This window comes from Trichechus manatus, unplaced genomic scaffold (assembly GCF_000243295.1).
Source record: "Trichechus manatus latirostris isolate Lorelei unplaced genomic scaffold, TriManLat1.0 scaffold00030, whole genome shotgun sequence".
In the NCBI taxonomy this organism is placed as follows: domain Eukaryota; kingdom Metazoa; phylum Chordata; class Mammalia; order Sirenia; family Trichechidae; genus Trichechus; species Trichechus manatus.
The window spans coordinates 21,755,114-21,779,869 of NW_004443966.1; the positions used below are offsets into that span (position 1 = coordinate 21,755,114).

Sequence of the window (24,756 nt, forward strand, 5' to 3'; positions counted from 1 at the left end):
TGGTGGATTCGAACTGCCAACCTTTTGGTTAGCAGCCAAGCTCTTAACCACTGTGCCACCAGGGCTCCAAAAATGCTTTAATAGAGCCGAAAGGTACTAAGAAAACACAGAGGAAGTGATGGCTTCCAATTTGGAGGTGGCAAAGTAAAGAGTAGGGAAAGCTTGAGTAGAAAGGAGACATTTGAGCTGGGCTTTGAAAAAAGAGTAGAATTTCAACAAGTCAAGTTAGGATGGAACACCTTTGCTGAGGCAGGGATGTAAAAATAAAAACATGGAGCATATTAAAAGAACAGAAGGTGAGTGACTCAGGTAGAAGGGCCGATGAGAAATAGTGATAGATAAGACTGAGAGCCTTGACCAGCTTGCTGAGGAGTTTGGATTTTATTCTGTAGGTAGTGGAAAGTGCCATGATCAGCCCTCTTCCCACTCCTCAGATAAGCATGAAAGAGCTCCGGACGGTAATAGACCTTGTCTCACTTGCCAAGAAAAAAAAACCAAACCCGTTGCCATCAAGTCGATTCCAACTCATAGCGACCCTATAGGACAGAGTAGAACTGCCTCAGAGTTTCCAAGGAGCGCTTGGTGGTTTCAAACTGCTGACCTTTTGGTTAGCGGCTATAACTCTTAACCACTATGCCGCGAGGGTTTCCTCTCACTTGCCAGTTCTGGGAAAATAAAAGGAAAAAAAAAAAACAGCACTTTTAGAATTCTCCATGATTATTTTTGTTTGTTCTGATTTGAAGAAATGGGTAGATAGTGGGCCCTCATTGGAAGGAGCAAGAATAGGCTCATGTTTCCAGTTTTCTCTTCCATTTATTCAATCTTCATACATATACTAATCAGCCACTCATAGCCTGATTCTTTGCTTGGTCCTGGATATGCAAATGAGATGTTGTGTCTGCCCTCAATGAGCAAATCAGTAGGGGATTCAGACAGGCGTACAAGTATAGTTGTAAGTGCTAAGAGACAAATATTCTTAGGGTGTATCTAGGGCCCCAAAGAAGGAGGGGTCAATTTTGGAGGGTGAAGTAAGAAACATTCCCCAGAGGAGAGAGTGTTTGAAGATGAGAGGGCAGAGAGGCCATTCCTGAAAGAGAAGGCTGTGGGAGAAAAGGCACAGAGACAAAGGAAGCATGAAGTAGCTAAGAGCGCTGAAGACACTGCAGGCAATTTGGTAGCTGGGGCCTAATATGCAAGGGGAATGCTGTAAGAGAAAGAGGTACACCAACGCCAGGTCATGAAAGGTTTACTTGCTGTAATCGGAGATTGGGACTTGATCCTGAGGACACTGGGGGATTTTAAGCAGAGGACTGCCATGATCAGCTTTGGTGTTGGAAAAAATTCTCTCCAGTGGATAGTGCAGTGAGCAAGACAGAACTGGAGGAAAGCAATCATGAGCCTGTCACAGTAGCCAGACAAGGATGATAAGGGCTTGAGCTGGTGCAGTTCACTGCTTCTAACCTTCTCCATAGCACTTCGTCTCTGAAAGGTCCGGGTCACCAATGGAATATGAGGGCTTTCTCATTTTGACACAGCAGAGCATATTTCTGTCATCTTCTGAATAAAATATGGCTCTAACTTCTGACATTAACCAGGGAAAAATAAGACTGAGGTAGGTCTGGGAAGGAGGCCTCACCATCACAGGAAGAGTTTAGTAAATGCTGAGTCCCTATGACCTTGGTGATGCTAAGGCCACAGAGGAATGGGAAGTTGTAACTGAAAACTGAATTTATGATGGTTTCTAAGAACGGAGTGTCCATTTGCTTTATTGAGATATAATTTACACACCTTAAAATTCACCCTTTTAGAGTATACTGTTCACTGGCTTTTAGTATATTCACAGAGTTGTACAGCCATCACCATTATCTAATTCCAGACCGTTTTCATCATCCCAAAAAGAAACTCATTAGCAGTCACTCCCCATTCTCACCTCCACTTAGCCCCTGGCAACCACTCATCTACATTCTGTCTCAATGAAATTGTCTATTCTGGACATTTCACATAAGTGGAGTAATACACTATGTGGCCTTTTGTGTCTTCCTTCTTTCACTTAGCATATTTTCAAGGTTCGTCCAAGTCATAGCATGTATCAGTACTTCATTCCGTTTTATGGCTGAATAATACTGCATTATATGGCTATACTGTTTTATGTATCCATTAATCAGTTGATGGACATTTGGGTTGTTTCCATAGTTCAGCTATTATGAATTATACTGCAATGAACATTCATGTACAAGTTTCTGTGAAGACATATATTTTAACTTCTCTTACATATATACCTAGGAATTGAATTGCTGGGTCATATGGCAACTCTATGCTTAACTTTTTGAGGAACTGCCAAACTTTTCCAAAGTGGCTATACAATGTTACAATCCCCTTCGTAATGAATGAGCGTTCCAGTGTCTCCACATCCTTACACACTTGTTAATTGTCTGTCTTTTTTATTTTAGCCATCCTATTGTTGTTGTTATGTACCGAGTCAATTTCAATTCATAGCGACCCCATATGACAGAGTAGAACTGCCCTGTAAGGTTTTCTAGGCTGTAATCTTTATGGGAGCAGACCACCAGATCTTTCTCCCACTGAGACAATGGGTGGGTTTGAACCATGAGCCTTTCAGTTATCAGCCGAGCACTTAACCATTAGCCATTCTAGTGAGTGTAAAGTGGTATCTCATTGTGGTTTTGATTTACATTTCCCTAATGGTTGACATTGTGCATCTTTTCATGTGCATATTGGCAGAATAATACTCCATTTTCCTTATGTGTATATACCACATTTTGTTTATCCATTCTTCTGTTGACGTTGTTGATTTGGGGTGTTTCCACCTTTTGGCTATTGTGAATAATGCTACAGTGAACATTGTTGTACAAATATCTGAGTCCCTGCTTTTAAGTCTTTTGGGTATGTTCCTAGGAGTGGAATTGTTATATCATATGGTGACTTTTTGAGGAATTGCCAAACTATTTTCCACAGTGGCTGCACCATTTTACATTCCCACCAGCAATGTACAAGTGTTCCAATCTCTCTACATCTTCTCCAGCACTTGTTATTTTCAGTTTTTCTGATAATAGCCGTTTTTCTGATAATGAGTGTGAAGTGATATCTCATTGTAGTTTTGATTTGCATTTCCGTAATGACACTGAGCATCTTTTCATGTACTTACTGGCCATTTGTACATGTTCTTTGGAAAAATGTCTGTTCGAGTCCTTTGCCCATTTTTTAATTGGGTTGCTTATCTTTTTGTTGTTAATTTATTCTTTTTGATGATATTGTAAATGCAGTTATTAGTTTCAATTTTGGATTGTTCATTACTAATGTATAGAAATAAAATTTATTTTTTATATTGTCTTCTATCCTGTAACTTTGCTGAACTAGATATTAGTTCTGATAGTTGGGTTTTTGTTTTTTGGTTTGTTTGTTTGTTTTTGTGGATTCATTAGGATTTTCTGTGTATAAGATTACTTTATCTGTGAATTGTTGTTGTTGTTAGTTGCTGTGGAGTTGATTACGACTCATGGCAACCCCCTGTGTGCAGAGTAGAACTGCTCCATAGGGTTTTCAAGGCTGTGACCTTCCAGAAGCAGATTGCCAGGCCTGTCTTTTGAATTGCCTCTGGGTGGGTTCAAACTGCCAACCTTTTAGATAGTAGTCGAGCACTTAACTGCTTATGCCACCGAGGGACCCATTTCTACATATGAAATTAGATCATCTGTGAATAGTGATAGTTTTACTTCTTACTTTCCAATCTGGATGCTTTTATTTCTTTTTCTTCCCTAATTGCCCTGGCTAGAACCTCTAGTACAATGTAGAATAGAAGTGGTGAAAACTTCTCTTGTGTCTGATCTTAAGGGGGAAATTTCCAGTCTTTTACCATTAAGTATGATGTTACTTCTTGGTTTTTTTGTAGATGCTCTTTATCAGATTGAGGTGGTTCCCTTCTATTCCTAGTTTATTGAGTGTTTTTATCATGAAAGGGTACTGGATTTTGTCAAATGCTTTCTCTGCATCTATTGAGATGATCGTGTGTTTTTTTTTTTGTTTGTTGTTTGTTTTCCTTTATTAATATGGTATGTATTACACTGATTGATTTTCAGATGTTAAACCAACCTTGCATTCCTAGGATAAATCCCACTTGGTCATGGTGTATAGTCCTTTTTAAATATTCCTAGATTCAGTTTGCTAGTATATTCTGAGGATATTCAAAAGGGATATTAGTCTTTGCTGGGTTTGGCATCTGGATAATATTGACCTCATAGAATGAAATGGGAAGTGTTCCCCCCTCCTCTCATTTGGAAGAGGCTGTGAAAGATTGATACTAATTCTTGTTTATACATTGGTAGAATTCACCAGTAAACCCATCTGGTCCTGGGTTTTACTTTGTAGGAAGTGTTTAGATTACTAATTCAATCTTTTTTCCTTGTTATAGATACATATACAATTTTAACACTTTTTCTCTTTCAGCCCTAAATGTTTATTCCTTCAGTCTTTTAAGAAATATTTATTGAGCATCGATTATATCCAGGCCCTGTTCTTGGCACAAGAGGATACAACAATGAATAAAACAAAAGTCCTAGCCCTCTTAGCATTCTCATCTTCTTTCTCTCACTTTCACGCTCTTCCTATGTATATTTTTGTTTATATTTAATACAGCTCTATGCATTGTAAAAATATTGCTACATGTGTTTGGTGGAGAAAGGAGGCCGTTAGGTTTGCTGTATATGTTGTCACAGTTTGTAAAAACTCTTAGGTATTCCTGAGGATGGTTGTATGCATAGGAAATGGAATATATTATTATCATTACAATCACAGTTTATATTGGTGCTTACCCTTGGCATTACTACAAGGACGTGACTTTTAACAAACCATTCCTCTATTCATTATCCCACTGAGGACCTCCCGTGTCATCCACTCTATCTGATCATCAGTAAGAACATTATGCTGTTAACTCAGATATTGAATGGAGGCCTCATTTTAACAGCATGAATAATTTTAATAGCTGTTATAAAAACTTCATGGTATATTTCTATATCTTTAAAAAATAATGTCCACTCCCAATTGTACAGTAAGCTTAAAGGTATCATTGAACACATGCAATTGTGTTTTATATTCTTCTAAGCATAAATCGGGAAAGTAAGCAGAGATGGCTAGTATTTTAACTAGGGCTTTTAAAAGATGGTCCAGATTTCGAAAGTAGCATCTCTCAAGTCATATCTGATATGCCCTAAAAAATAAAATAGAGTTACATAAGAGTTTGTGAATGTCTGTTTGAAACAGCGACTGACTGTTCATATACACTGTTTCCTTACCACAATCACAGAAATCTTACACATAGACCAGTTTAAGCAGTGCTAGAATCCATCTCTGTGGTAAAATAAAAAAACATGGTTTATGAAATTGTATTTAAATGCATTGGATCAAAAATGACAAGTACTATATACAATACAGTGTAATTTTGGACAAAGTTAAAAGAACAGAATAGTATCTGCTGAGCACCTGTCTAGAGGCCCCATTGCTGGTTTCAATTCTGTTTATATTAACGCTCCCAAGTATTTTCTTTCTCCACAAATGATGTCATCTCTACTGTGTCACAAGGTGAGTATATTTGAGTGTCATTCCTGAGTTTTGTGATGTGGTGAATCCAGCACTCTGGGGAACAGGACTGGAGAATTGGGATCCCTTTTCAGAAACAAAGGCTATCACCCAAACTGGTCACCTGTTGCTCTGGCAGAGAGATGCTAAGACATTATTCACATTTGTTGCTCTCACCAAGTCTTGGACTTATAGCTTCAGTGTTTCAATATCTGTTCTTTGGTTGTTTTCTTTCCCCATTTTGAATCGAGGCGTTAACTTCTTGTAGTCCAATGACTACATCACTCATTTCTGCTTAAGTTTCATTTAAGTCACAAGAATGAAAACTTAATTATTTTTATTCTCTTCCCCCTCCCCTGTTTTTTTTTTTTTTTTTTTTTTTAACAATACAGGGCAATCTAGAGCAGCCATGATACCTCCCAAGCATCCACGGCAGCCAAAGGGAGCTTTGGATGATGCCATTACCTTTGGGGGTAAAACTGACCAAGAAGCACCTAATTCTTCCCAACCCACACCTCCCCCACTGCCAAAGAAAATGATCATAAGAGCCAACACAGAGCCAATCTCCAAAGACCTCCAGAAATCCCTAGAAAGTAGTCTTTGTGTCATGGCTAATCCCACCTATGATATCGACCCCAACTGGGATGCCAGCAGTGCTGGCTCTTCCATCAGCTCTGAACTCAAGGGACTGGACATTGAGTCTTATGACTCCCTGGAAAGACCTTTGCACAAGGAGAGACCTGTCCCTTCGGCAGCAAACAGCATCTCCAGCTTAACCACTCTCAGTATTAAAGACAAATTTTCCAACAGCACGGAGTCCCTGTCCAGCCGGCGTGGTCCCTCTTGCAGACAGGGCCGAAGCATCCAGAAGCCACAGAGGCAAGCACTTTATCGAGGACTTGAGAATCGGGAGGAAGTGGTGGGTAAAATCCGAAGCCTTTATACAGATGCCTTGAAGAAACTGGCTCTTAAATGTGAAGACCTCTTCATGGCTGGGCAGAAAGACCAACTCCGTTTTGGGGTGGACAGCTGGTCAGACTTCAGGCTAACTAGCGACAAGCCATGTTGTGAGGCAGGTGATGCAGTTTACTACACAGCTTCATATGCAAAAGATCCACTCAATAACTATGCAGTCAAGGTAAGAAAATAATGTAAATCTGATTTTAATCTTAATATAACAGACTGTTCATTGGGCTGGGTCTATTCTTTTATATATATATATATTTTTTTTTTTTCCCATACAAAAATTTATACATATGTTATTATGTGACTCCAGTTGCTCTCCCCATATGGGTCTGTTCTTCTTTCCTCCTTTTTTTCCTCTATTCATCAAAAAGTCTTTGAACATCTGCCTTAAACCAGATACTTAATAAACAGGGGCCTTATTATCTAGAGGAGAAGACAGATATGTAAAGAGACAGAATTACAACCCAGTATATTGAGCACTAAGTTAGAGATAAATAGAATTCTGTGGAAGCTTGGAAGGACCTTAACCCAGACTCTAGAAGTCAGAGAAGTCTTCTTTAAGTAATTCTTGAACTGCAGCTCTCTTCGAAGGCTAGCTATAATAATGAGGTCTATTATATACCTTCCACTTCATGTTTCTGTCTTTATTCTCTACCAAATAAGAGATCTTTGTTTACCCCCACTACTTATCTACTCCTCTACTTTCTGGAGAAACATAGAGGAAGATAACTAATATTTGTTGATGTGCCCGGACCTTTACATATGTTATATAATGTAATTGTCACATTAACTTTATGAGATTAAGATCTTTTTGTCCATGTGACAGATGAGGAAAATGAAGCTCGGAGTGGAGAGCTGACTTCCTTAGGGTTGGTCACACAGCTGCCAACTAGTAGAACTGGAATTTAAACTCAGTTCTCTCTGACCCATGGCCTACACTTTGTCCATCATGTCACTTACTATTTCTTATATGTACATCGCCACAGAGTCAAGCATTTTATCGAGGACTTGAGAATCAGGAGATATCAGGCAATCCATTGCTTCAAAAGTAACAGTTACATTCACTGTAACAGCAAAGTACATCCGACTTTGAAGCTGGAAAGGTCTGGGTTCAAATTCTGACTCTGCCACTTGGTAGCTTTGTCACAAGTTGCTTCTCTGAGTCTCAATTTCCTCAGCTTTAAAAGAGGATGATAATGGTACCCATCTCACAGGGCTGTTGTTTGGTTAAAGGATAACAAAGTACAAATGTTCCCAACACAGTGCCTCTGGTAAATGTTCATTTTTTTCACTACCCCTTAGCTTCTTCCCTAGGTCACTTTAAGAGAGTAACAATCCTTGAGCCTCAATTCCTCCTCTTTCAGATGTTTGGAAACCCTGGTGGCGTAGTGGTTAAGTCTACAACTGCTAACGATAAAAGTTGGCAGTTCGAATCCACCAGGTGCTCCTTAGAAACTCTATAGGGCAGTTCTACTCTGTCCTATAGGGTCACTATGAGTCGGAATTGACTCGACGGCAACAGGCAGGCTTCAGATGTTTATGATGATGATCCATCTTCTTTTATAGGATTGAGATGAGGATCTACTGAGATAAAATACATGTGAAAGGGTTTTGGAAAACACGAAAGCTCTATATAATCTAAAGTAATGTTCTCCATTCCTGTAGTCCCTTTTTACTGATTCTATTCACTGGTTCAAAACCAATTAACATATCTAAATGACTTTTACGTGTTAATTTGGCTTAGTAAGACCAGATGGTGTTTTAGTAAATTAATGGATAAGGTAAAAGATTGACCTAACCTGTCTGTCAAGATGGAATGTATGTTTGGGCCAGATCTTCAGCTAGCTACTCTCTGCAGTTGCAGCACATACACCACTTGATTGTCTGGTGGCACCGGCAAAGTGACCTCACGCTCCAGCCTACACTTTTTAAATTAAACTGAGCGGCAGACTGCAGAGAGGGGATCCAGATTCAGAGTTAATACATCACTATCGACTCTAAAAAGGCATTTTGAAATTGTGTGTAGCTCTCAAGAGCTGTTGTGTCAATTGGGGTTATGGTGCTTCATCTGTCTTGCGTCTTTATGGCTACAAGATCACCAATGCAGGATGAGTACCTATTTCAGAAAGAGGCATTGAACTATTTGTTCTTTGAAAACAATTGAGAAGTAGGGCTTGACTAACTTTATGTATTATTGCCTTGCAATCTTGTCTCTTCCCCAAATCAATGGTCTGGTATTGATTTCTTTGCTTGTAATGATGCAAAAGCAATCTCCAAAGAACAGGTGGCAAGTGATGATATACTGGGAGTTGTTGGCAGGTTTGGGAAAGGATGTTTTACACTAAATGCTGAATATAAATGTCTCTTTGAAGACCTTCTGGGCATTTCCAGAAGTACCCAATTGATTGTACAACCTTCGAGGAATAAACTACTAGGACATTGTGAACCCTACCTTTGCAGAGATAAGCAAAAGAGACCAGCAATTGACCCAAACAATTTTTACTGTCTTCTTAAAAGATCCCTTCCCATACTAATGGAATTTAGAGCAGGCTAACAGGTATGACTGTCTCTGAAGAGACTAAAAGGTCTTTAAAGTGTTGCAAAAGGAAGCCAGTGAGAGAATTTAGCAATTTGAAAGTCAAAGTATACTATTTAATTAACAGATCTCCTCCAGTGACAGAGATCTTTACTTTGGGTGTTGAGTTGTCTTTGCTACAAAATAGATACTAGTTGGTTTCAGCTTAGGACTTTTACTAGGTTTGGGGGTTTCTTCTTTCATATTTAATCCACTTTTCATTCAGTGTGAATAGCTTTATTATTTTTATTGTTCTTAAACCAAAAGGCATCACAATACAGAACAAAGAGAAGTAGATTTGGAGTCAGCTAACATGGGTCCAAGTTCTAAATCTATTGCTGTGTATTCTTAAGTCATGTAACCTCTCTTGGTTTTCACATCAATAGATACTACTAACTACCTTACCTACCTCATGAGACTGTTACAATCCATATGTGTTTATGTAGTGTAACTGCTTTATAAACTTTAAAGTATATATAAAAATATAGTAAAGTAATACATTATTGTTATTAGCAATAATGGAAAATTAGTGCTCAGCATTCTGTAGATCACCCACTATTATTCTTCTTTAATATTAGGCACTAGCCTGAACATATTTAGATAGATTCTGAACTTAGATATTTTCTTCCTCATTCCTTTGAAGACATAAACATCTTCTTTCTTTAAAATCTATGAGAGAAAGCTACAAATGCCAACAGCCTCAAAATTTAAGTACTGCCAAAAATTGCAAACAACCTAAATGTCTGATATTAAGGAAACTGTTTAACAAATTATGGCACATCAGCCCAATGGAATGTTTTGCAGCCATTAAAAATGATAATTACAAAAATTATGGAAAACATTTTTTGTAAGATGTAACATGAAAATAGCAGAATACCAAATAGTATGATCATAACTTTAACAGAATTGGCCTACAAAATGGTAATATGCAAATAATTGCTATGTTAGAGTGGTAATATTATAGGTTATTTTGATTTTGACAAAAAAAAAAAGATGCTATATCTTTTTAATGAAAAAAAAATGAGAGCATTAGAAGTATTGGATCATTTGATACTAAACTTCGTGGAGGCAGGTACCCTGAGTTATTCATCTGTATATTCCCATTCTCTAGCATAAATTATAAATCGCTTCGGCTTCATGCTGCCTGTCTTTGCACATACTGTTTCTTCTGTCTGGACTGCTCTTCTGGGAGACAGTATGATACAGTGAAGAATTTCTGCATTGTGATCTGCAGGTGACCTATTGCAAGTTCACCTGAGGGGTCCTCATTTAAAAAATGTGGATTTTTGATCTAGACCAGACCTACAGAATCATATAATCTCTGGGAGTGGGGCCTAGGAAACTACATTTGTAACAAGCACCCCCCGCCCCAGGTGGTTCCCACACACAAAATTTGAGGACTGCTGACATAATAATTAAGAATTTGGGCTTTTAAGTTAGACAGACCTGGGTTCAAATTTGTGCTTTGGCAACTTATTAGCTATGTTACCTTGGCCTTTTTCTCAGCCCAGTATCTTTATCTGTAAAACGGAGGAAAATACTTCATTTTCTTAAAGCTGATGTGAAAATTCCCATGAGATAATATGTACATAAAGATGTATATGATACTCAGAGCATCATTTGGCACAAAGTAAGTGTTCAGTAAATGGATGCTCCTCCATTCTCTTCTCATGTGCCTAGAACGCGCCTGTGTGTCCTTAAAGAACACCAAGCTCTCTGAACTTTCTTCTCTGATCTTCTGAGAACATGGTGATGGCTTCTCCCTGTATGCCCACACTATACCTAATGGATTTCTCTATGACAGTACTTATTGTGCTATACTAAAAAAAACCCAAACCCATTGCCATCAAGTTGATTCCAACTCATAGTGACCCTATAGGACAAAGTAGAAGTGCCCCATAGAGTTTCCAAGGAGCGGCTGGTGGATCCGAACTGCCAACTTTTGGTTAGCAGCCGAGCTCTTAACCTCTGCTATAGTTACACAGTTATACACTGTTGTCATTACACAGAGGAGCAGAGTGGTGCAGCGGAACTGTGCTGGGCCTCTAACCCAGAGGTCGATGGATCAGAATCATCCTGTGCTAGTTTTGGATCCCTGGTGGCACAGTGGTTAGGAGCTCGGCTGTTAACCAAAAGGTCGGCAGTTTGAATCCACCAGCCACTCCATGGAAACCCTATGGGGCAGTTCTACTCTGTCCTATAGGGTTGCTATGAGTTGGAGTCAACTCAGCAGCAATGAGTTTTTGTTTTTTGATTTTTTTATAGTGACGCAATTATATAGCACTCTAGTTACACAACTACAGGAACATGTCTCCCCTCCCCATTATTACACTTGAGCGGCTACATGGCAGGGACCATGGCTAATATAATCTTTATCCTTAGCATCTAGTACAGTATCACTTATAGTGGGCATTCAATAAATATTTCTTGACCTTTCAACAAACGCTTACTATATAAAATATTGTGATATCTGTGTGGGCTTACAGAAATACAAATGAATAATACAGAAGCCTTGCCCTCAAGGAGCTTATATTTCAGTTGGAAAGACATACAAAGGCATAAATCACTCTTAAGCAAGACAGATTATAATGAAGGTTCAGAGTAAAGATGTAAACATGAATGAAGATTAATGAATGGAAGAAGCCATTGTTAGCCCTTATCTCAGGGCCAATAAAGAAAGGGTCTTTCATGTCCACTTTACACTGAGCTTTAGCTATTTTTTGTGGCTAATATAGTGCATGGAGAGAGTGGTGGAAAAGTAGACTATGGAAATTTAGTATCAAATTTAGACACTTTGAATGATGAAGTTAAGAGGTTGGACTTCATATTTTGTGGGAAGCTGCTAAGGATTTCTAAACAGAGGAATAACATAAGATAAATTATTTTGGAAGATGACTCTGGTGGAAGCGGGGAGAAGGATGAGAGGCAAAGAAGCCAATCACTATGCTATTGCAGTAGCCCAGGTTAATAAAGCCCTGGAATAGGACAGAGGAAAAGAAGGGACAGATGGTAAAAGAGCTGGAAAGTGCAGTAGACTGAGTGTGATGAGGATCTGGGTGTGGGATCAGGGTAGTGATGCTACAATTTCAAGGCTAAACAACCCCAGGAGGATGGTGATGCCATTAACTGAAATACAAATCGGAAAAGCCAGAAAGATGAGCTCACTGCGGATCATGCTCATGGGACAGCCAAGTTGAGAGAAGCCCAGTAGCCAGATAAAAGTATAACAATACTCACAGAGGTCAGGGCCAGAAATATGGTTACCCAGGCCTCTCATAGACTTGATTTAGTTCAAACTATGGGAATATATGAGATTACAATGAAAGAGTCACAAAGTGGGAAAAGACCCGCATCTAAGTGACTGAAAGCAGGAGCTATTGGAGCAATTGGAAAAGCAGTAGCAGAGGACAGGGTCCCATAGGACAGGGAAGAAGAGAACCTCAAGACACAGGGTGGGGGAATTAACAATCCAGGGCTGCAAAGGGGTTGAGCAGAGTGAGGGCTGAAAAGAAGGCAGGAGCTCAGTCTCTGGTAAACGTCAAAGAAATACAATCTCGGTAACAGTGAAGGTGAATATCAGATGCAGTGAGTTCGAGGGAGAATGGAAGGTGGAGGCAGTGAGCACAGCCTATGTTTTAAGAAAGTGTTTTGGTGAAGGAAAGTCCAAACTGATGCCCAAACAATATTTAACCTTAAACTCCTATTTCTGTCTTAGCCATGTCTCCTTTTATCCCCTCACTTCCATTTGGCAAGCCACCACCCAGGTCTGTCTGTCTCTGTGGGCTTCATACTGGCTGGCCTCCAGCCCTTAACTTCCCTGCTCTCTAAATAAAACTTAACATGAACTTACCATGAACTTAACTTCTCTGCTCTCTAAATAAAATCTACCTTACTTTTTCTTTCTTTCAAAGAATCTGAGTAGCCACTGATCAAACACATAATTCTCCAAATAGACTAGAGTGAACTTTGGAAGGGCCTTCACCATTCTCCACGGGAGAGAACTGAGACCAGGGAGGAACAATCACTTTTGTTAGGGTCACCAGTCTCATGGCAGGCCTCCTCCTGACTCCCAGGACAGAACATTTCGTGTTTTGTTACCTAAGTCAGTCCACTGGTCCTGCAGTGCCTCCGCATTGTCCCTGAGTGGACAAATGACAGCCTTTTGCCTAGAAGCAGGGGTGGAGGGTTGGTCAATTATGGCTCATTCTCAGTGGGACATTCTTTCTTCACTGCTCTCATGAGATCATTTTATAGCAAGTGCTGCCATGTGAGACGACAAAAGAAATTTGGCTAAAATTACTTTGAGGGAAAAAATGATGAAAATCTCACATAAGCTAAAGGTATAAATTTCTGAGTTATTTTTCCAACCATCCCAAATTTGGGCAGTAGGTATTTTCTCCTTTTAAAGGAATCCAGGTCTTTGTTCTCAAGGACAGAACCCACAAAGCTCAGTGAAGATGTACGCTTCCCTATTATAGCAGTGCGGCTGCCTCCTTTCTTCCAGCTATTCTAAGAATCTTGTTAAAAGCTTATAATAAAGTAGAGGTGAACTGTGGAGACCAGCATATTTTACTGTATTTTTGAGTACAGAGCCTCCATTTATCTCATTTGGGTGGATACTGAGAAAGCAAGACACTAAATGAAAAAGCATTAACAGGAATAACTATGATTGGTAGGAATTTACAACTAGTTCAGACTATCGAAACAGGCAGTTAATTATTGGCTTAGTAACAAGGAAAAAACTAGTGGGGAAAACCACTTCCACTTTCATAATTCAACATAAATATGCCCAACATTGAAACTTGACAGCAAGTGATTGATCAGCAAACAACTACACATACTCATAGTCATCCTAGATTAGTGTCCACTTCATAGCAGAGGTGAATGTATATAGAAGCACCTAAGAATCTCAATTGGGAATTAGTTTGGAAAGGAGAGGTTTTGGAGGCTCATGTAAACCTGGAATCAAAATGAATTATCCCATGGGAGAAGGGATCTCTGGCTTTAATTAACGAGGTGAGATGATGTAGTTGGGAATTATAAGTTGGGAATCAAATTAATTGAATTCCTCATCTGGGCCCTGAGCTGGTTAATGAGCTACTCTGTGCCTCAGTTTCTCTAGTGTGAACATCCCTGGTATCATTCTATCAGCCTAAATTACTGACTCAGAAACACAAGTGCTTTTCTTTTGATCCATGTATTGAGTGGGAGCTTGTAAAGATTTAATGAGTATAACTCTCAAATAAAATAGTAAAATCTTATACAGTTGCCTTCCTGAATTTCTCTTCTAGGCTCCAAAATGAGTTGGGCATGTGAACATTTCTGTAGTAATTCAAGCTGTAAATTACCTGGCTTGCCTGACAGGTCTCATAGCAGATTCTTACAGCTTGGAGTTCTGAGTACTGTATTTTTCACAGATAACGCGCCTACACATATAACACGGGGCTTGCCCGCTTACAAAAATAGCAAGGTGGTTTGCGCGGTTGGCAAAAAATGTATAATGTGTGCATTACTTGCGTAAAAATACAGTACTTTAGGCCCAGCTGGCATTTTATATATTAAACACTTAATATTATTTTGAATATAGTTGTAGCAGTATTGAGTATGTGTGCATGTATCTTAGTTCTCTAGCAGCAAGTAAAGCAATACACCTCTGGCAGACTAAGGAATGGAGGTCAATCAGTGATCAGCCTGTATTCTTAGAGCAAGGTTGTGCCAAATACTGGATATCAGTTTAGAATTTGCAGAGTTCCATCCTATACTCTATCGCATTTGCAGTTGTGCTTTTGTGTAATGTGACAAAATAGCACAGATGGTACAGTGTATATGACCTTCAGTGTTTCTCATTTTTGTCCCTCTACAATATCCATCTCACTTCAGTCTCACTGTGGCCCTGTAAAATGCATAGTGTGAGATGGAAATGAGATTACCTGCTGATAAAGTAGAAGTTGACTGAAGGCATACTAGGTTGACTGGGCCCATAATGGAAAAAATAAAAGCTGATGTAAAATATTCTGGAAGAGTCCCTGTATTTTGTACTTACTGCTTTCTTTGCGGAAAAGAAGAGAAAACTGAGTGGAATGATGAAGAATAATACTGTGCTGTGTAGTTCTGTGCAGTGCAAAATCAGTGTGCTTCTGGGACCCAGTGGACTAGCAGACAGCCCTCATTGTTCAGATTTTATTCATTTGCATAGTCAGGTCATGAGTGTTTATTATTCATATTTGTCTACCATTGCCCCTTCCTCATCACCTTGCCAACTTCCATCTGTTTTATAAAAGCTGTTCATATATTCTAGCTGCTCTGAGTAAATAAACCTTGTGGCTACCCCAGATCAGATTGTAGCCACTCCTCAGTATTTGCTACAGTCATATTGAGCATGTACTGTGTGCATTGCTCTGTGCTAGGCCCGAAAGATACAGACATCTACTCTTAAATAGACAAAAAATGTGATGACTTTACTAGCAGAAACATGTATAAGATACAGATGTGACACAGAAAGGAGGCTTAGGGTATTTAGCTTTCTCTCGCTCTCTCTGACAGAAGTGACACCTGAGAAGGGCTTTGAAAGAATAAGTAGGAGTCTCTCAGGCAGATGAGGGATGAAGAGGGGGCCCCAAACACAGAGAACACTTGATGCAGCGAGTGAAAGAGAGGTGGGAATAAGACTAGAAAGGGAGGTGAGGGCAGGACTTTATTCTGTGAGCCACTGGGAAGTTTAAATAGGCAAGCGATATGATCAGAGTTGTGGTTTTGAAAGATGGCTCTGGTGGCCATGTGGAAGGTGTATTTGAAGGGAGTCATATGAGAGGCAGGGAGACCAATTAGAAAGCTTTTGTGGTAATCCAAGCAAGGGATGATGATGGTAGCAGTGGAGATGGAGAAAAGATAATTTGAAAGTTATTTGGGAACAAAATCAATAGGAGTTGGAATTAGATGGAGAGAGTGAAGAAGGAGGTGAAATCCAGAGTGAACTTGGTTTCTCATTCAGATGTCGGAACAGATGGTGGAGCCATTCACCAAAAGAGGGAATATGGGAAGAGCGGGGAGTTTGGTGGCAAGAGGAGTTCAGGTTTGGTTCTGGTGAGTTTGAAGGCATGTATGGGACATCCATGAAGAGAAACCAAGTAGACCGTTGTGTAGATGAGTCTAAAGCTCAGAGACAAGTCTGGGTTGCAAATGTAGATTTGGAAGTCAGCAGTATAAAATGAGTGGTTTAGGCCATGAGCTTTCTGAAGGGAGTGTGTCAAACAAGAAAAGAGGACAGTGAGCAGACCCCTCTCCCCAAATACCAGCATTTCTAGCAGAATTTATGAGGAAGAGATCAAGTGAAGAAGAATGGGCAACACTACTCTATTCAACAACTGATTAATTGCATAAACATGTCATCTTGTCTTTCCAGATGACCACCTTCCCCCCATTTCCCTGCTTTATTGCCTTAAACTGAGTGCTTGTCCTACTTCTCAAAGTTGCAAAGGGCAAGATGTACATCGTCTTTATAAGCCACAGGCACTGTGGGTATTTTGAAAGGGTCAGTCATGTTAGACACCAAACTCTAGCTTCTCCTTCCCAGCTGCTTTAACTGGGGCTTTACAGTTAAAACCCCCCACAGTCTGCTTTTTTAAAAAGTTAGCTGTCTTAGTTGTGGTCATTATTACAAACGTAAATGCTTTATAATGGCAAATTTTCCTCAAAGGTATGCAGGCAGTTTCCATGAGCAACACAGAAAAAGAGCCCCTAAGCTAAAATGAATGTTTGGAATTAAACTTTTCAGTCTGTACATGAGAAACCATTGTCAAGCTCTGTTCCTCTGCTGAGATCCAGCTTGTGTGAGCGTTGTGAACTTTGACCTGGGTCTGAAAAGGTCTCAAGAGAGGGTTATTTGGCTCTGATCCTAGAAGCATATTTTTCATTTTCCATTTTTCCAACAGTTGATTTGTCGGTGGTTATGGGGTCACCACCCCCTGTATTTGGGGATCTGGCCACAGTGCTTCAGGTTGCCATGCCTTACAGATGGGAAGTGCTGAGGATCCAGCAGATACTTGTTTCAGTGCTCATTTGACAGGAATCGATATTTCTCCTTCCACTTGTCTGCGCTCACTGATCTTTATTAGCCCAGAGGAGCACCCAGTTTCCCCTCAAGCTTCTGTTTCTCCTGCAGTGCATTGTGCACATTGACTTAAGTGTGGGTGTGTGCCCACCAGCTGGCTGGCTGTCTCTTTTGGTGTTCCTCTGGCTTCCTGTGGAGAAGTGGCTTAGGCAAAGAGGCGGATGTGGGCTTGATGAGCAGGCAAGCCCTGGGCTTCACTTCCTGCTTGTGCTCTTCACACAAAGCATTCCCTTTGCATGGATTTGGCATTGTCGCCTTCACAGAACTGAAATCTCGTCCAGAAAGAGGCCCTATGGTGTATTTACAGGAAGATTCAACCTTCACCACACTGGTTTTGTTCTCTTGCTGCATGGTTTACGTGTAAATGACTCCTGGATACTGATAGTGTAGCTCCCTCTAGCGTCGCTGTGGCTGAGGCTCTGGTCGGGTTTTTCTTGCCATTTGGAAAATGTAGACATCACAGAATCTGCCAAAATTGGCAGCACTTTAAGCAGGTTTTCCCATACATAGTCAAAACAAATATGAGGTGATTTTTCTCCCATCAGAAAAGGGAGTCTTAAATGAAGATACGGGACCATTCCAGCTCCACAGTTGTTCTTATTTCAAATTTTTGGAGTGCCTGAGAGTCCTGTGGAAATCATTCTTCTTGGAATCTTTCTTGAGATTCCTCCATTTCAAGCCAGCTACCCTTTCATAAGGAAGGAATGTGAATTCCTTTCAAGAAAGATAAATGAAAATGGGAGGCCAAGAAGAAGTTACTTTGATCCCTGGTAGAGAAAATACTGGGTAAGAGTAGAAGGGGCTGGGGTTGGGGTGGGGTACGAGGGGACCAGCAAGTAAAACCCAGTCCATTTGTTCTGGAAAGAGTGGCTTGTTTTCTGAAATAACTTTTGGACTAGAAATTTATCATCTGAAGTCAGGTCATTTTGAGTATTTTTAAAAACTAAAGGAGTCAAGTTATTAATATTTGAAAAATGGCTACTATGTGGTACATAGAATAATATAATACTCCTACCTAAATTAACATCATCACAGGCTCCATAATAAAGATTTATGAGATACTTGTCATATGAGAAATCCTATTATGGAAATCTCCATAGGTCGCTGTATTGCTTGTACCTGTTCTTATGGTTGTGAACCAATTAAAAGCCCTAGTATTTTCCCCCTCTTTGTCACTCCAATCTTCCCCCTTTTGCCTGTGCCCTTAAAACTAGAGTGACCCATTATTCTTCAGCCTGTCTAAGTATTGTAAGATGAAGAGATGAGGAAGTGCCAGCCACTCAGGTTGGCTATCTAGGCAGACCATTTTCTTTCAGAGCATCCAAAATGGCCGAACAATTTATCATTTCTTCTTCGTAAATCACTCGGAACCTTTATCTCAGGTTGATCTGTGAAGCTGAACATAAATTCTCTTTGTAGTATCCATGTTCTTATCTACTCACAAAGCTGTGGGGAACCTTTTTACTGTGTGTGTGTGTGTGTGTGTGTGTGTGTGTGTCTAGACACAATTCAAATATCACAATTAGAATAGTAGTCACAATTAGAATATCTTTCTCTGCTTCTAATCTTAAACTACAGAGTGGCAAGCTGTTGTTGTTGTTGTTTTCAGTGCAACTTGGAATAGTGAAAACTACAGACTTAGCCAAGCAATTTTCTCTCTCCTAGCCTTAGGTTATCCTGTCTTGAATCAGAACATACTGCTAGTCTTGACTCATTTGTCCAGGCTGGCCCTGGCATGGGGATGTGGAACTTCAGCAGCCCCTTTTTAGCTGCTGTCTACCTAATCTGTGATCAGAGAGCCTCGCTGCTGTGACAGGTGACTTTCAGGATTCAAAAGAAAGATGTGTTTTTCTGTCTTGCTCTCTTCATTCAAAAAATATGAGGATTCTGTAAGATTGTATCACTTTCAATATTTGCAACTTGTAAATTGTTTTAGTTGTTTTCGGTGTTATATTTTTACAGCTTTGTAGTTTATAGGTGTAGTCTACGTACTTGATATCATATAATCTTCACAGCTGCCCTGTGAAGTAGGTTTCTGTATTCTTTATAGTACTGTCTCCTTTCTTAAGGCAACTGAGACCCAGAGAAAGTAAGTGAAATGCCCAAGGTTATACAGCTAGAGGAAGGGCCCTGGTGGAAACCCTGACCTCCTAAGCCCTTGGTGAGTGTCCTTTCTATAATGTGACAGCTGGAGTTTATATAGTCTCATTCAGCTAAACTCAGTGGTGTCTGATTGACTTTTCAAAGACTGAGGAGTTGGGACCTTTGAACTTTCACTCCAGCAGGCAGTGTGTGATGTTGGGCAAATTATTAGAACTGGCAAATGGTGTTAATGGTTCCATGTACTGGATCCAACTCTTGTACAACTAAATGATGACTAATATAGGATTTTTAAATACCTGTGACACATAAATATGAAATATCGTCCACAGTACAGTACCGAAAGAATTCATGTTGTGATTGATGAGCATATAGGATTATATATTACACTGCATATGCTGAAACTTTGAGAGCTTTCAGAGATAACATTTCCTGAAAGATATACATTTGAACTTGAACTCAGCCTGGGGACATTTATGTTTTATGACTAGAAGTTTGCTTAAAGAAGAAATGCTTACAGTACCCTCAAACTCATTTAGGTAGGTGGTAGAAGACCTGAAGAAACTTGTTTTGAGATCTCTTGATCTCTTTGTCTCTGTGTGTGTGGGTATGTCTCTATAAATGTACGCATATATGTGTGTGTGGGTGCGTATATACATAACAGTCACACGTATATGTATGTGACACACACACATATTTCTATGGCAATGATCACTGGTATCAAGTCTCTCTGACTGTAATAAACCGAAAAAACCAAACCTGTTGCCGCCAAGTCAATTCCGACTCATAGTGACCCTATAGGACAGAGTAGCACTGCCCCATAGTGTTTCCAAGGAGTGTCTGGTGGATTTAAACTGCCAACCTTTTGGTTAGCAGCTGTGGCTCTTAACCACTATGCCACCAGGGTTTCCTTGACTATAATAAATATGTATAAATCAGTAAATGGTCTTTTTTTTTTTTTTAAGTCTACTTTAATGGTAATCAGCATGCTACTTCTCAGAACTGGGGACCCATCAACATCCTCCTACGAAAATGATAATTTTTCTTTTTAAATAAAAAAATGACTGGAAAATTCTCTTAAAATTTGCTTATTTTCTGTATTGCTATAATTAACAGGCAATGTAGACACTACAGAGAGTGCCTGTCGCTGGGAGGCTCTGATATCTCTGAAATATGGTGGCATGCCCCGGCTGAGGAGCAGGAGAGAGTGCATCCCTCAGGTGGCAGGGTTGTGGTGGGATGTCCTGACCAGGCTGTTATGATCTGTGGACTAGCAGTAGAGACTGAGTCATCCATTGTCAGCTTGTCTACATCATGAGGATAATCAGTTTGGGGGTGATTTTATTTATTTTTTCCTTTTCTAAGCTACTTAATAAAATTCTTTTTGAAAGACCTTATTACCTGAATTAAAAACAAAAACCCAAACCCGTTGCCGTCGAGTTGATTCTGACTCGTAGCGACCCTGTAGTACCTGAATATTGGATCTTAAATGAGGCCTGTTGAGGGAAAGCATAAAACGCAAAACTTTGCCATTGAAGTGTTGTTCTTGCTCTGACTAGGTCAGAACAGTGATTCTCTCAGCCCTTTATCCCTACCCCGCCCTGATTTGCAGTCATCAAATGACGTTTCATTAAAAGTTAGGAAAACCCATACTTTACCTGCCCAGTTACTATATGTCACTCTGCTGAAATGAGAAGTTAATATGAAGAGTGATAGAATAAGACACTTTGGGCCTTCTTTATGAGCCATTTATTGGGCTGCTGGGTAAGTCTGCACTGTAAACCTCCACAGAAAGTAGGTGAACAATTATTTTGTTGTTCTGTTTTCTAGATTTGGTACAGGGTATAGCAAAAAGAGCAAGTGTTGGCACTAGACAAACTGGCTTGAAAACTGGTAGCCCTGGGCTTTTTGTTTGTTTGTTTTTAATTCTGGGATCATCAGCCTACTTTGAAGAGTTAGTGTGAGGACTCAAGATGATACACATAAAATGCTAAGCACAAGGGTCTCTGGGTGGTGCAAACCGTTTGCGTTCGACTACTAACTGAAAGGTTGGTGGTTCAAGCCCACCCAGTGACACCATGGAAGAAGGACCTGGCAGCATGCTTCCATAAATATCACAGCCTTGAAAACCCCATGGAGCTCCATTCAACTCTGAAACACTTGGGGTCGCCATGGATCAGAATCGACTCCACGGCAATGGGGGTAAAAATGAAGCCTCTTTCCATTCTGGTTAAAATGCTAAGCACAGCCTGGCACATAGACGACTCTAGAAATGGTTACTACCATTACTACTGACAGTCAGCACCGAGCTACCAAGACCTTTTCTGAAGACTTTGCTGTAACCCTGGTTGTTCCTAGCCAGTCATCTTCCAGTTTAATCCCCCTTTATATATCACAAGCCTGGTTATGAAAGTGTGAGTTTTAAATTGTGTCATTTGCTTTCTTCTTTCAGATCTGTAAGAGCAAAGCTAAAGAATCCCAGCAGTATTATCACAGCTTGGCTGTCCGGCAGAGTCTAGCTGTCCATTTTAACATCCAGCAGGACTGTGGTCATTTCCTTGCTGAAGTTCCTAACCGTCTGCTTCCCTGGAATGATCCTGATGGCTCTGAAAAGGAAGAGGATAACGTGGAAGAGACCGAAGAGCTGAAAGGAGAGGCTGATGGGAAAAGCCCAGGGCCCTGCTCTGAAACAGAGTCCTCTCAGAAAGAGAGGCAGGGGGTTGTGAGCCGGAAGCAGAGGAGCCACGTTGTGGTCATCACCAGAGAGGTGCCCTGTCTCACCGTGGCCGATTTTGTGCACGACTCTCTGGCCCAGCATGGGAAGAGCCCTGATTTGTATGAGAGGCAAGTGTGCCTGCTGCTTTTACAGCTGTGCTCTGGCCTTGAGCACCTCAAACCCTACCACGTCACTCACTGCGACCTACGCCTAGAGAACCTGCTGCTGGTCCACTACCAGCCCGGGGGAACTGCCCAGTGCCTCGGGCCTGCACAGCCCAGCCCCACCTCATCTTGTCCTACCAGGCTTATAGTGAGCAACTTCTCTCAGGCCAAGCAGAAGAGCCATCTGGTGGACCCCGAGATCCTCCGGGACCAGTCCCGCCTCGCTCCAGAGATCATAACGGCCACCCAGTATAAAAAGTGTGATGAGTTCCAGACAGGCATCCTCATCTATGAGATGCTGCACCTGCCCAACCCCTTTGATGAGAACCCAGAGCTGAAGGAGAAGGAATACACACGAGCAGACCTGCCTCGCATCCCACTCCGCTCCCCCTACTCCCGAGGCCTGCAGCAGCTGGCCAGCTGCCTCCTGAATCCCAACCCTTCTGAGCGGATCCTCATTTCAGACGCCAAAGGTATCCTCCAGTGTCTGCTCTGGGGCCCCCGAGAAGATCTCTTCCAGGCTTTCACCACCTGCCCAAGCCTGGTGCAGAGGAACACCCTTCTCCAAAACTGGCTAGACATCAAGCGAACACTGCTGATGATCAAGTTTGCCGAGAAGTCGCTGGACAGAGAGGGTGGAGTCAGCCTCGAGGACTGGCTTTGTGCTCAGTATTTGGCCTTTGCCACTACAGACTCCCTCAGTTGTATTGTGAAAATCCTCCAACACCGTTAGTGTGTCCTGGATGCTGCTTTCACTTCATTTTCACCTTCTTCGTGTCACCCACATGCTTCCCCTTCCTAGTGCTCATACAGAATTCAAGGAAAGAAGAGAGAGACAAGCCTTCTGTCCCTGCCGTCCATTCAGAAAGGCTTTCCACAGCTCCAAATCAAATGGGAAGCTGAGTCTGTCTTAACTTTACAGAAATTCAGCTGTACGAACATGCAGTTGCCTTCCATTGGAACAGTTCCACCCCAATAGTCCCACAGAGGCGGGTAAAGAAACTGAAAACTCACCTCCTCAGAAAGACAGCTCCTTTGGTATGAACTCAGTGAGCTGTGTCCAGTTTCTCCATAATTCTGACTATCATCCATCTTTTTAACACCAAGTATTTATTCTCACTAGCAATAGACAATTTAACCAACCCCTACCATCATCCAGTAAGTCTCACAACAGACTCTGTCTTCTTGAAGGTATCAATAACTGCCTCTTTTATCAGGCAGAAGTGCCATCCTTAGCATCAGCCCAGTTTTGGTTACCGGGGACTACGACCTTTGTTCCAGCTGAGAGTGTAAGGCAAAAGAGAGAGCCCATCCCTTGGGTCCTAGGCCCTCTTCCATTTCTGTTATTGGTAAGAGTGTGCACTGCACGGAGGATGGCTCTAACAGTCTCCCCTCTGCTGACACTGCCTGATTCTTCTCCACCTCTGCTCTAGCCCCACTGGCCGGTGAAGTTGGGGTTTCTCAGCCACTTGTGGCCCATGACAGAGCTCACCCATGGTGGTGTCACCAGTGCCTCCTCAGGGTGGAGTGCAGTTCAGAGCTTATAAATAGCTGGCAGGACACAAGGAGATGATTTTCCTGCATGTGCAATTCTCCAGGGCCATCAGGGGGACGGAGTGCAAAGCACCAGTCTTTGATTACTGTCTGAGCTGTCAGCGTTGGCAGCCAGGGCTGGCAGTGCCCCAATCATAGTTTTCCCCCAAGCAATAATTGACTAGCTTCCTACTATCAGTAGCCAGTGTTAAACTAGTCTACCAGATGCTGTAGACAACAGCCCTGAATGAAATGGCTGTCAGCTGAGCTCTCAGATCTCCTTAGAGGGCAGGGACGGCTGGTTATTGGGCTGGCCCGAAGGCAGGGGAGGGGCAGAGGTCCACTCGATGAGACTGCTGACCGCTTCCTCAAAATGCTGACCTTTTCTCTAGGGACCACCGCCCAGTGCAAGGAGCACATTGCTCCTATGACTCCCTCTCAAATGGCTCTGGAGGACGGCTCACAGGGAATTCTGATTGCTGAGTGGGTGGCCGAGAGCTGGTCCCTGTGCATGGAGCCTCTGCTCCCCCCTATGGATATATGTGCAATCTTTGTATGTATTTTTTTAGCTGTATATTACAGTGTTTATGTTGCAACTTCACCTGAAGCGAGACCTACAGAAACCCTCCCCTTCTTTCCCTGGCACATATTTGCGCTGAAAGACAAGTGTACCTTCCACAGGTGTGTGTGTGTGTGTGTGTGTGTGTGTGTGTGTGTGTGCGTGCGCGCGCGCGCGTGCTTGTTTTATCCAAAACTGTGAGTATCTGTTTACTTCAACCTTGAAATCCCAAGAATCACTCAAACAGTGTGAGTGTGTGTGCACGTGTGTACCTGTGTGCACGTGTGTTCCTGTGTGTGCGTGCACAAGCATGCTGGAAGTAGAGGCGAGGCCTCTGGGGAGCAGCCTGTGGCAGGGTTGACAGACACATCCTCTGCACCTAGTCAGTGAGGGAGCCCCGGGCCCTCATCCACCAGCGCCAAGTTTCCTAAAGCCAAGGCC

The 24,756-nt window shown here is 41.4% G+C and overlaps 1 protein-coding gene across 5 annotated transcripts in view; it reads left to right on the plus strand.

Annotated features, from left to right (window-relative positions):
* The window catches only part of PEAK1 (pseudopodium enriched atypical kinase 1), a 151,523-nt gene extending 127,318 nt beyond the window's left edge, over positions 1–24,205 (plus strand). For all 5 annotated transcript variants that reach the window (XM_023729842.1, XM_023729841.1, XM_023729843.1 and 2 more), the window contains 2 exons: positions 5,985–6,730; positions 21,796–24,205. In XM_023729842.1, coding sequence (XP_023585610.1) covers positions 5,985–6,730; positions 21,796–22,956 — 1,907 coding nt within the window. In that variant the 3' untranslated portion in view covers positions 22,957–24,205. The remainder of the gene's footprint in view (positions 1–5,984; positions 6,731–21,795) is intronic.
* Positions 24,206–24,756: the final 551 nt, after the last annotated feature.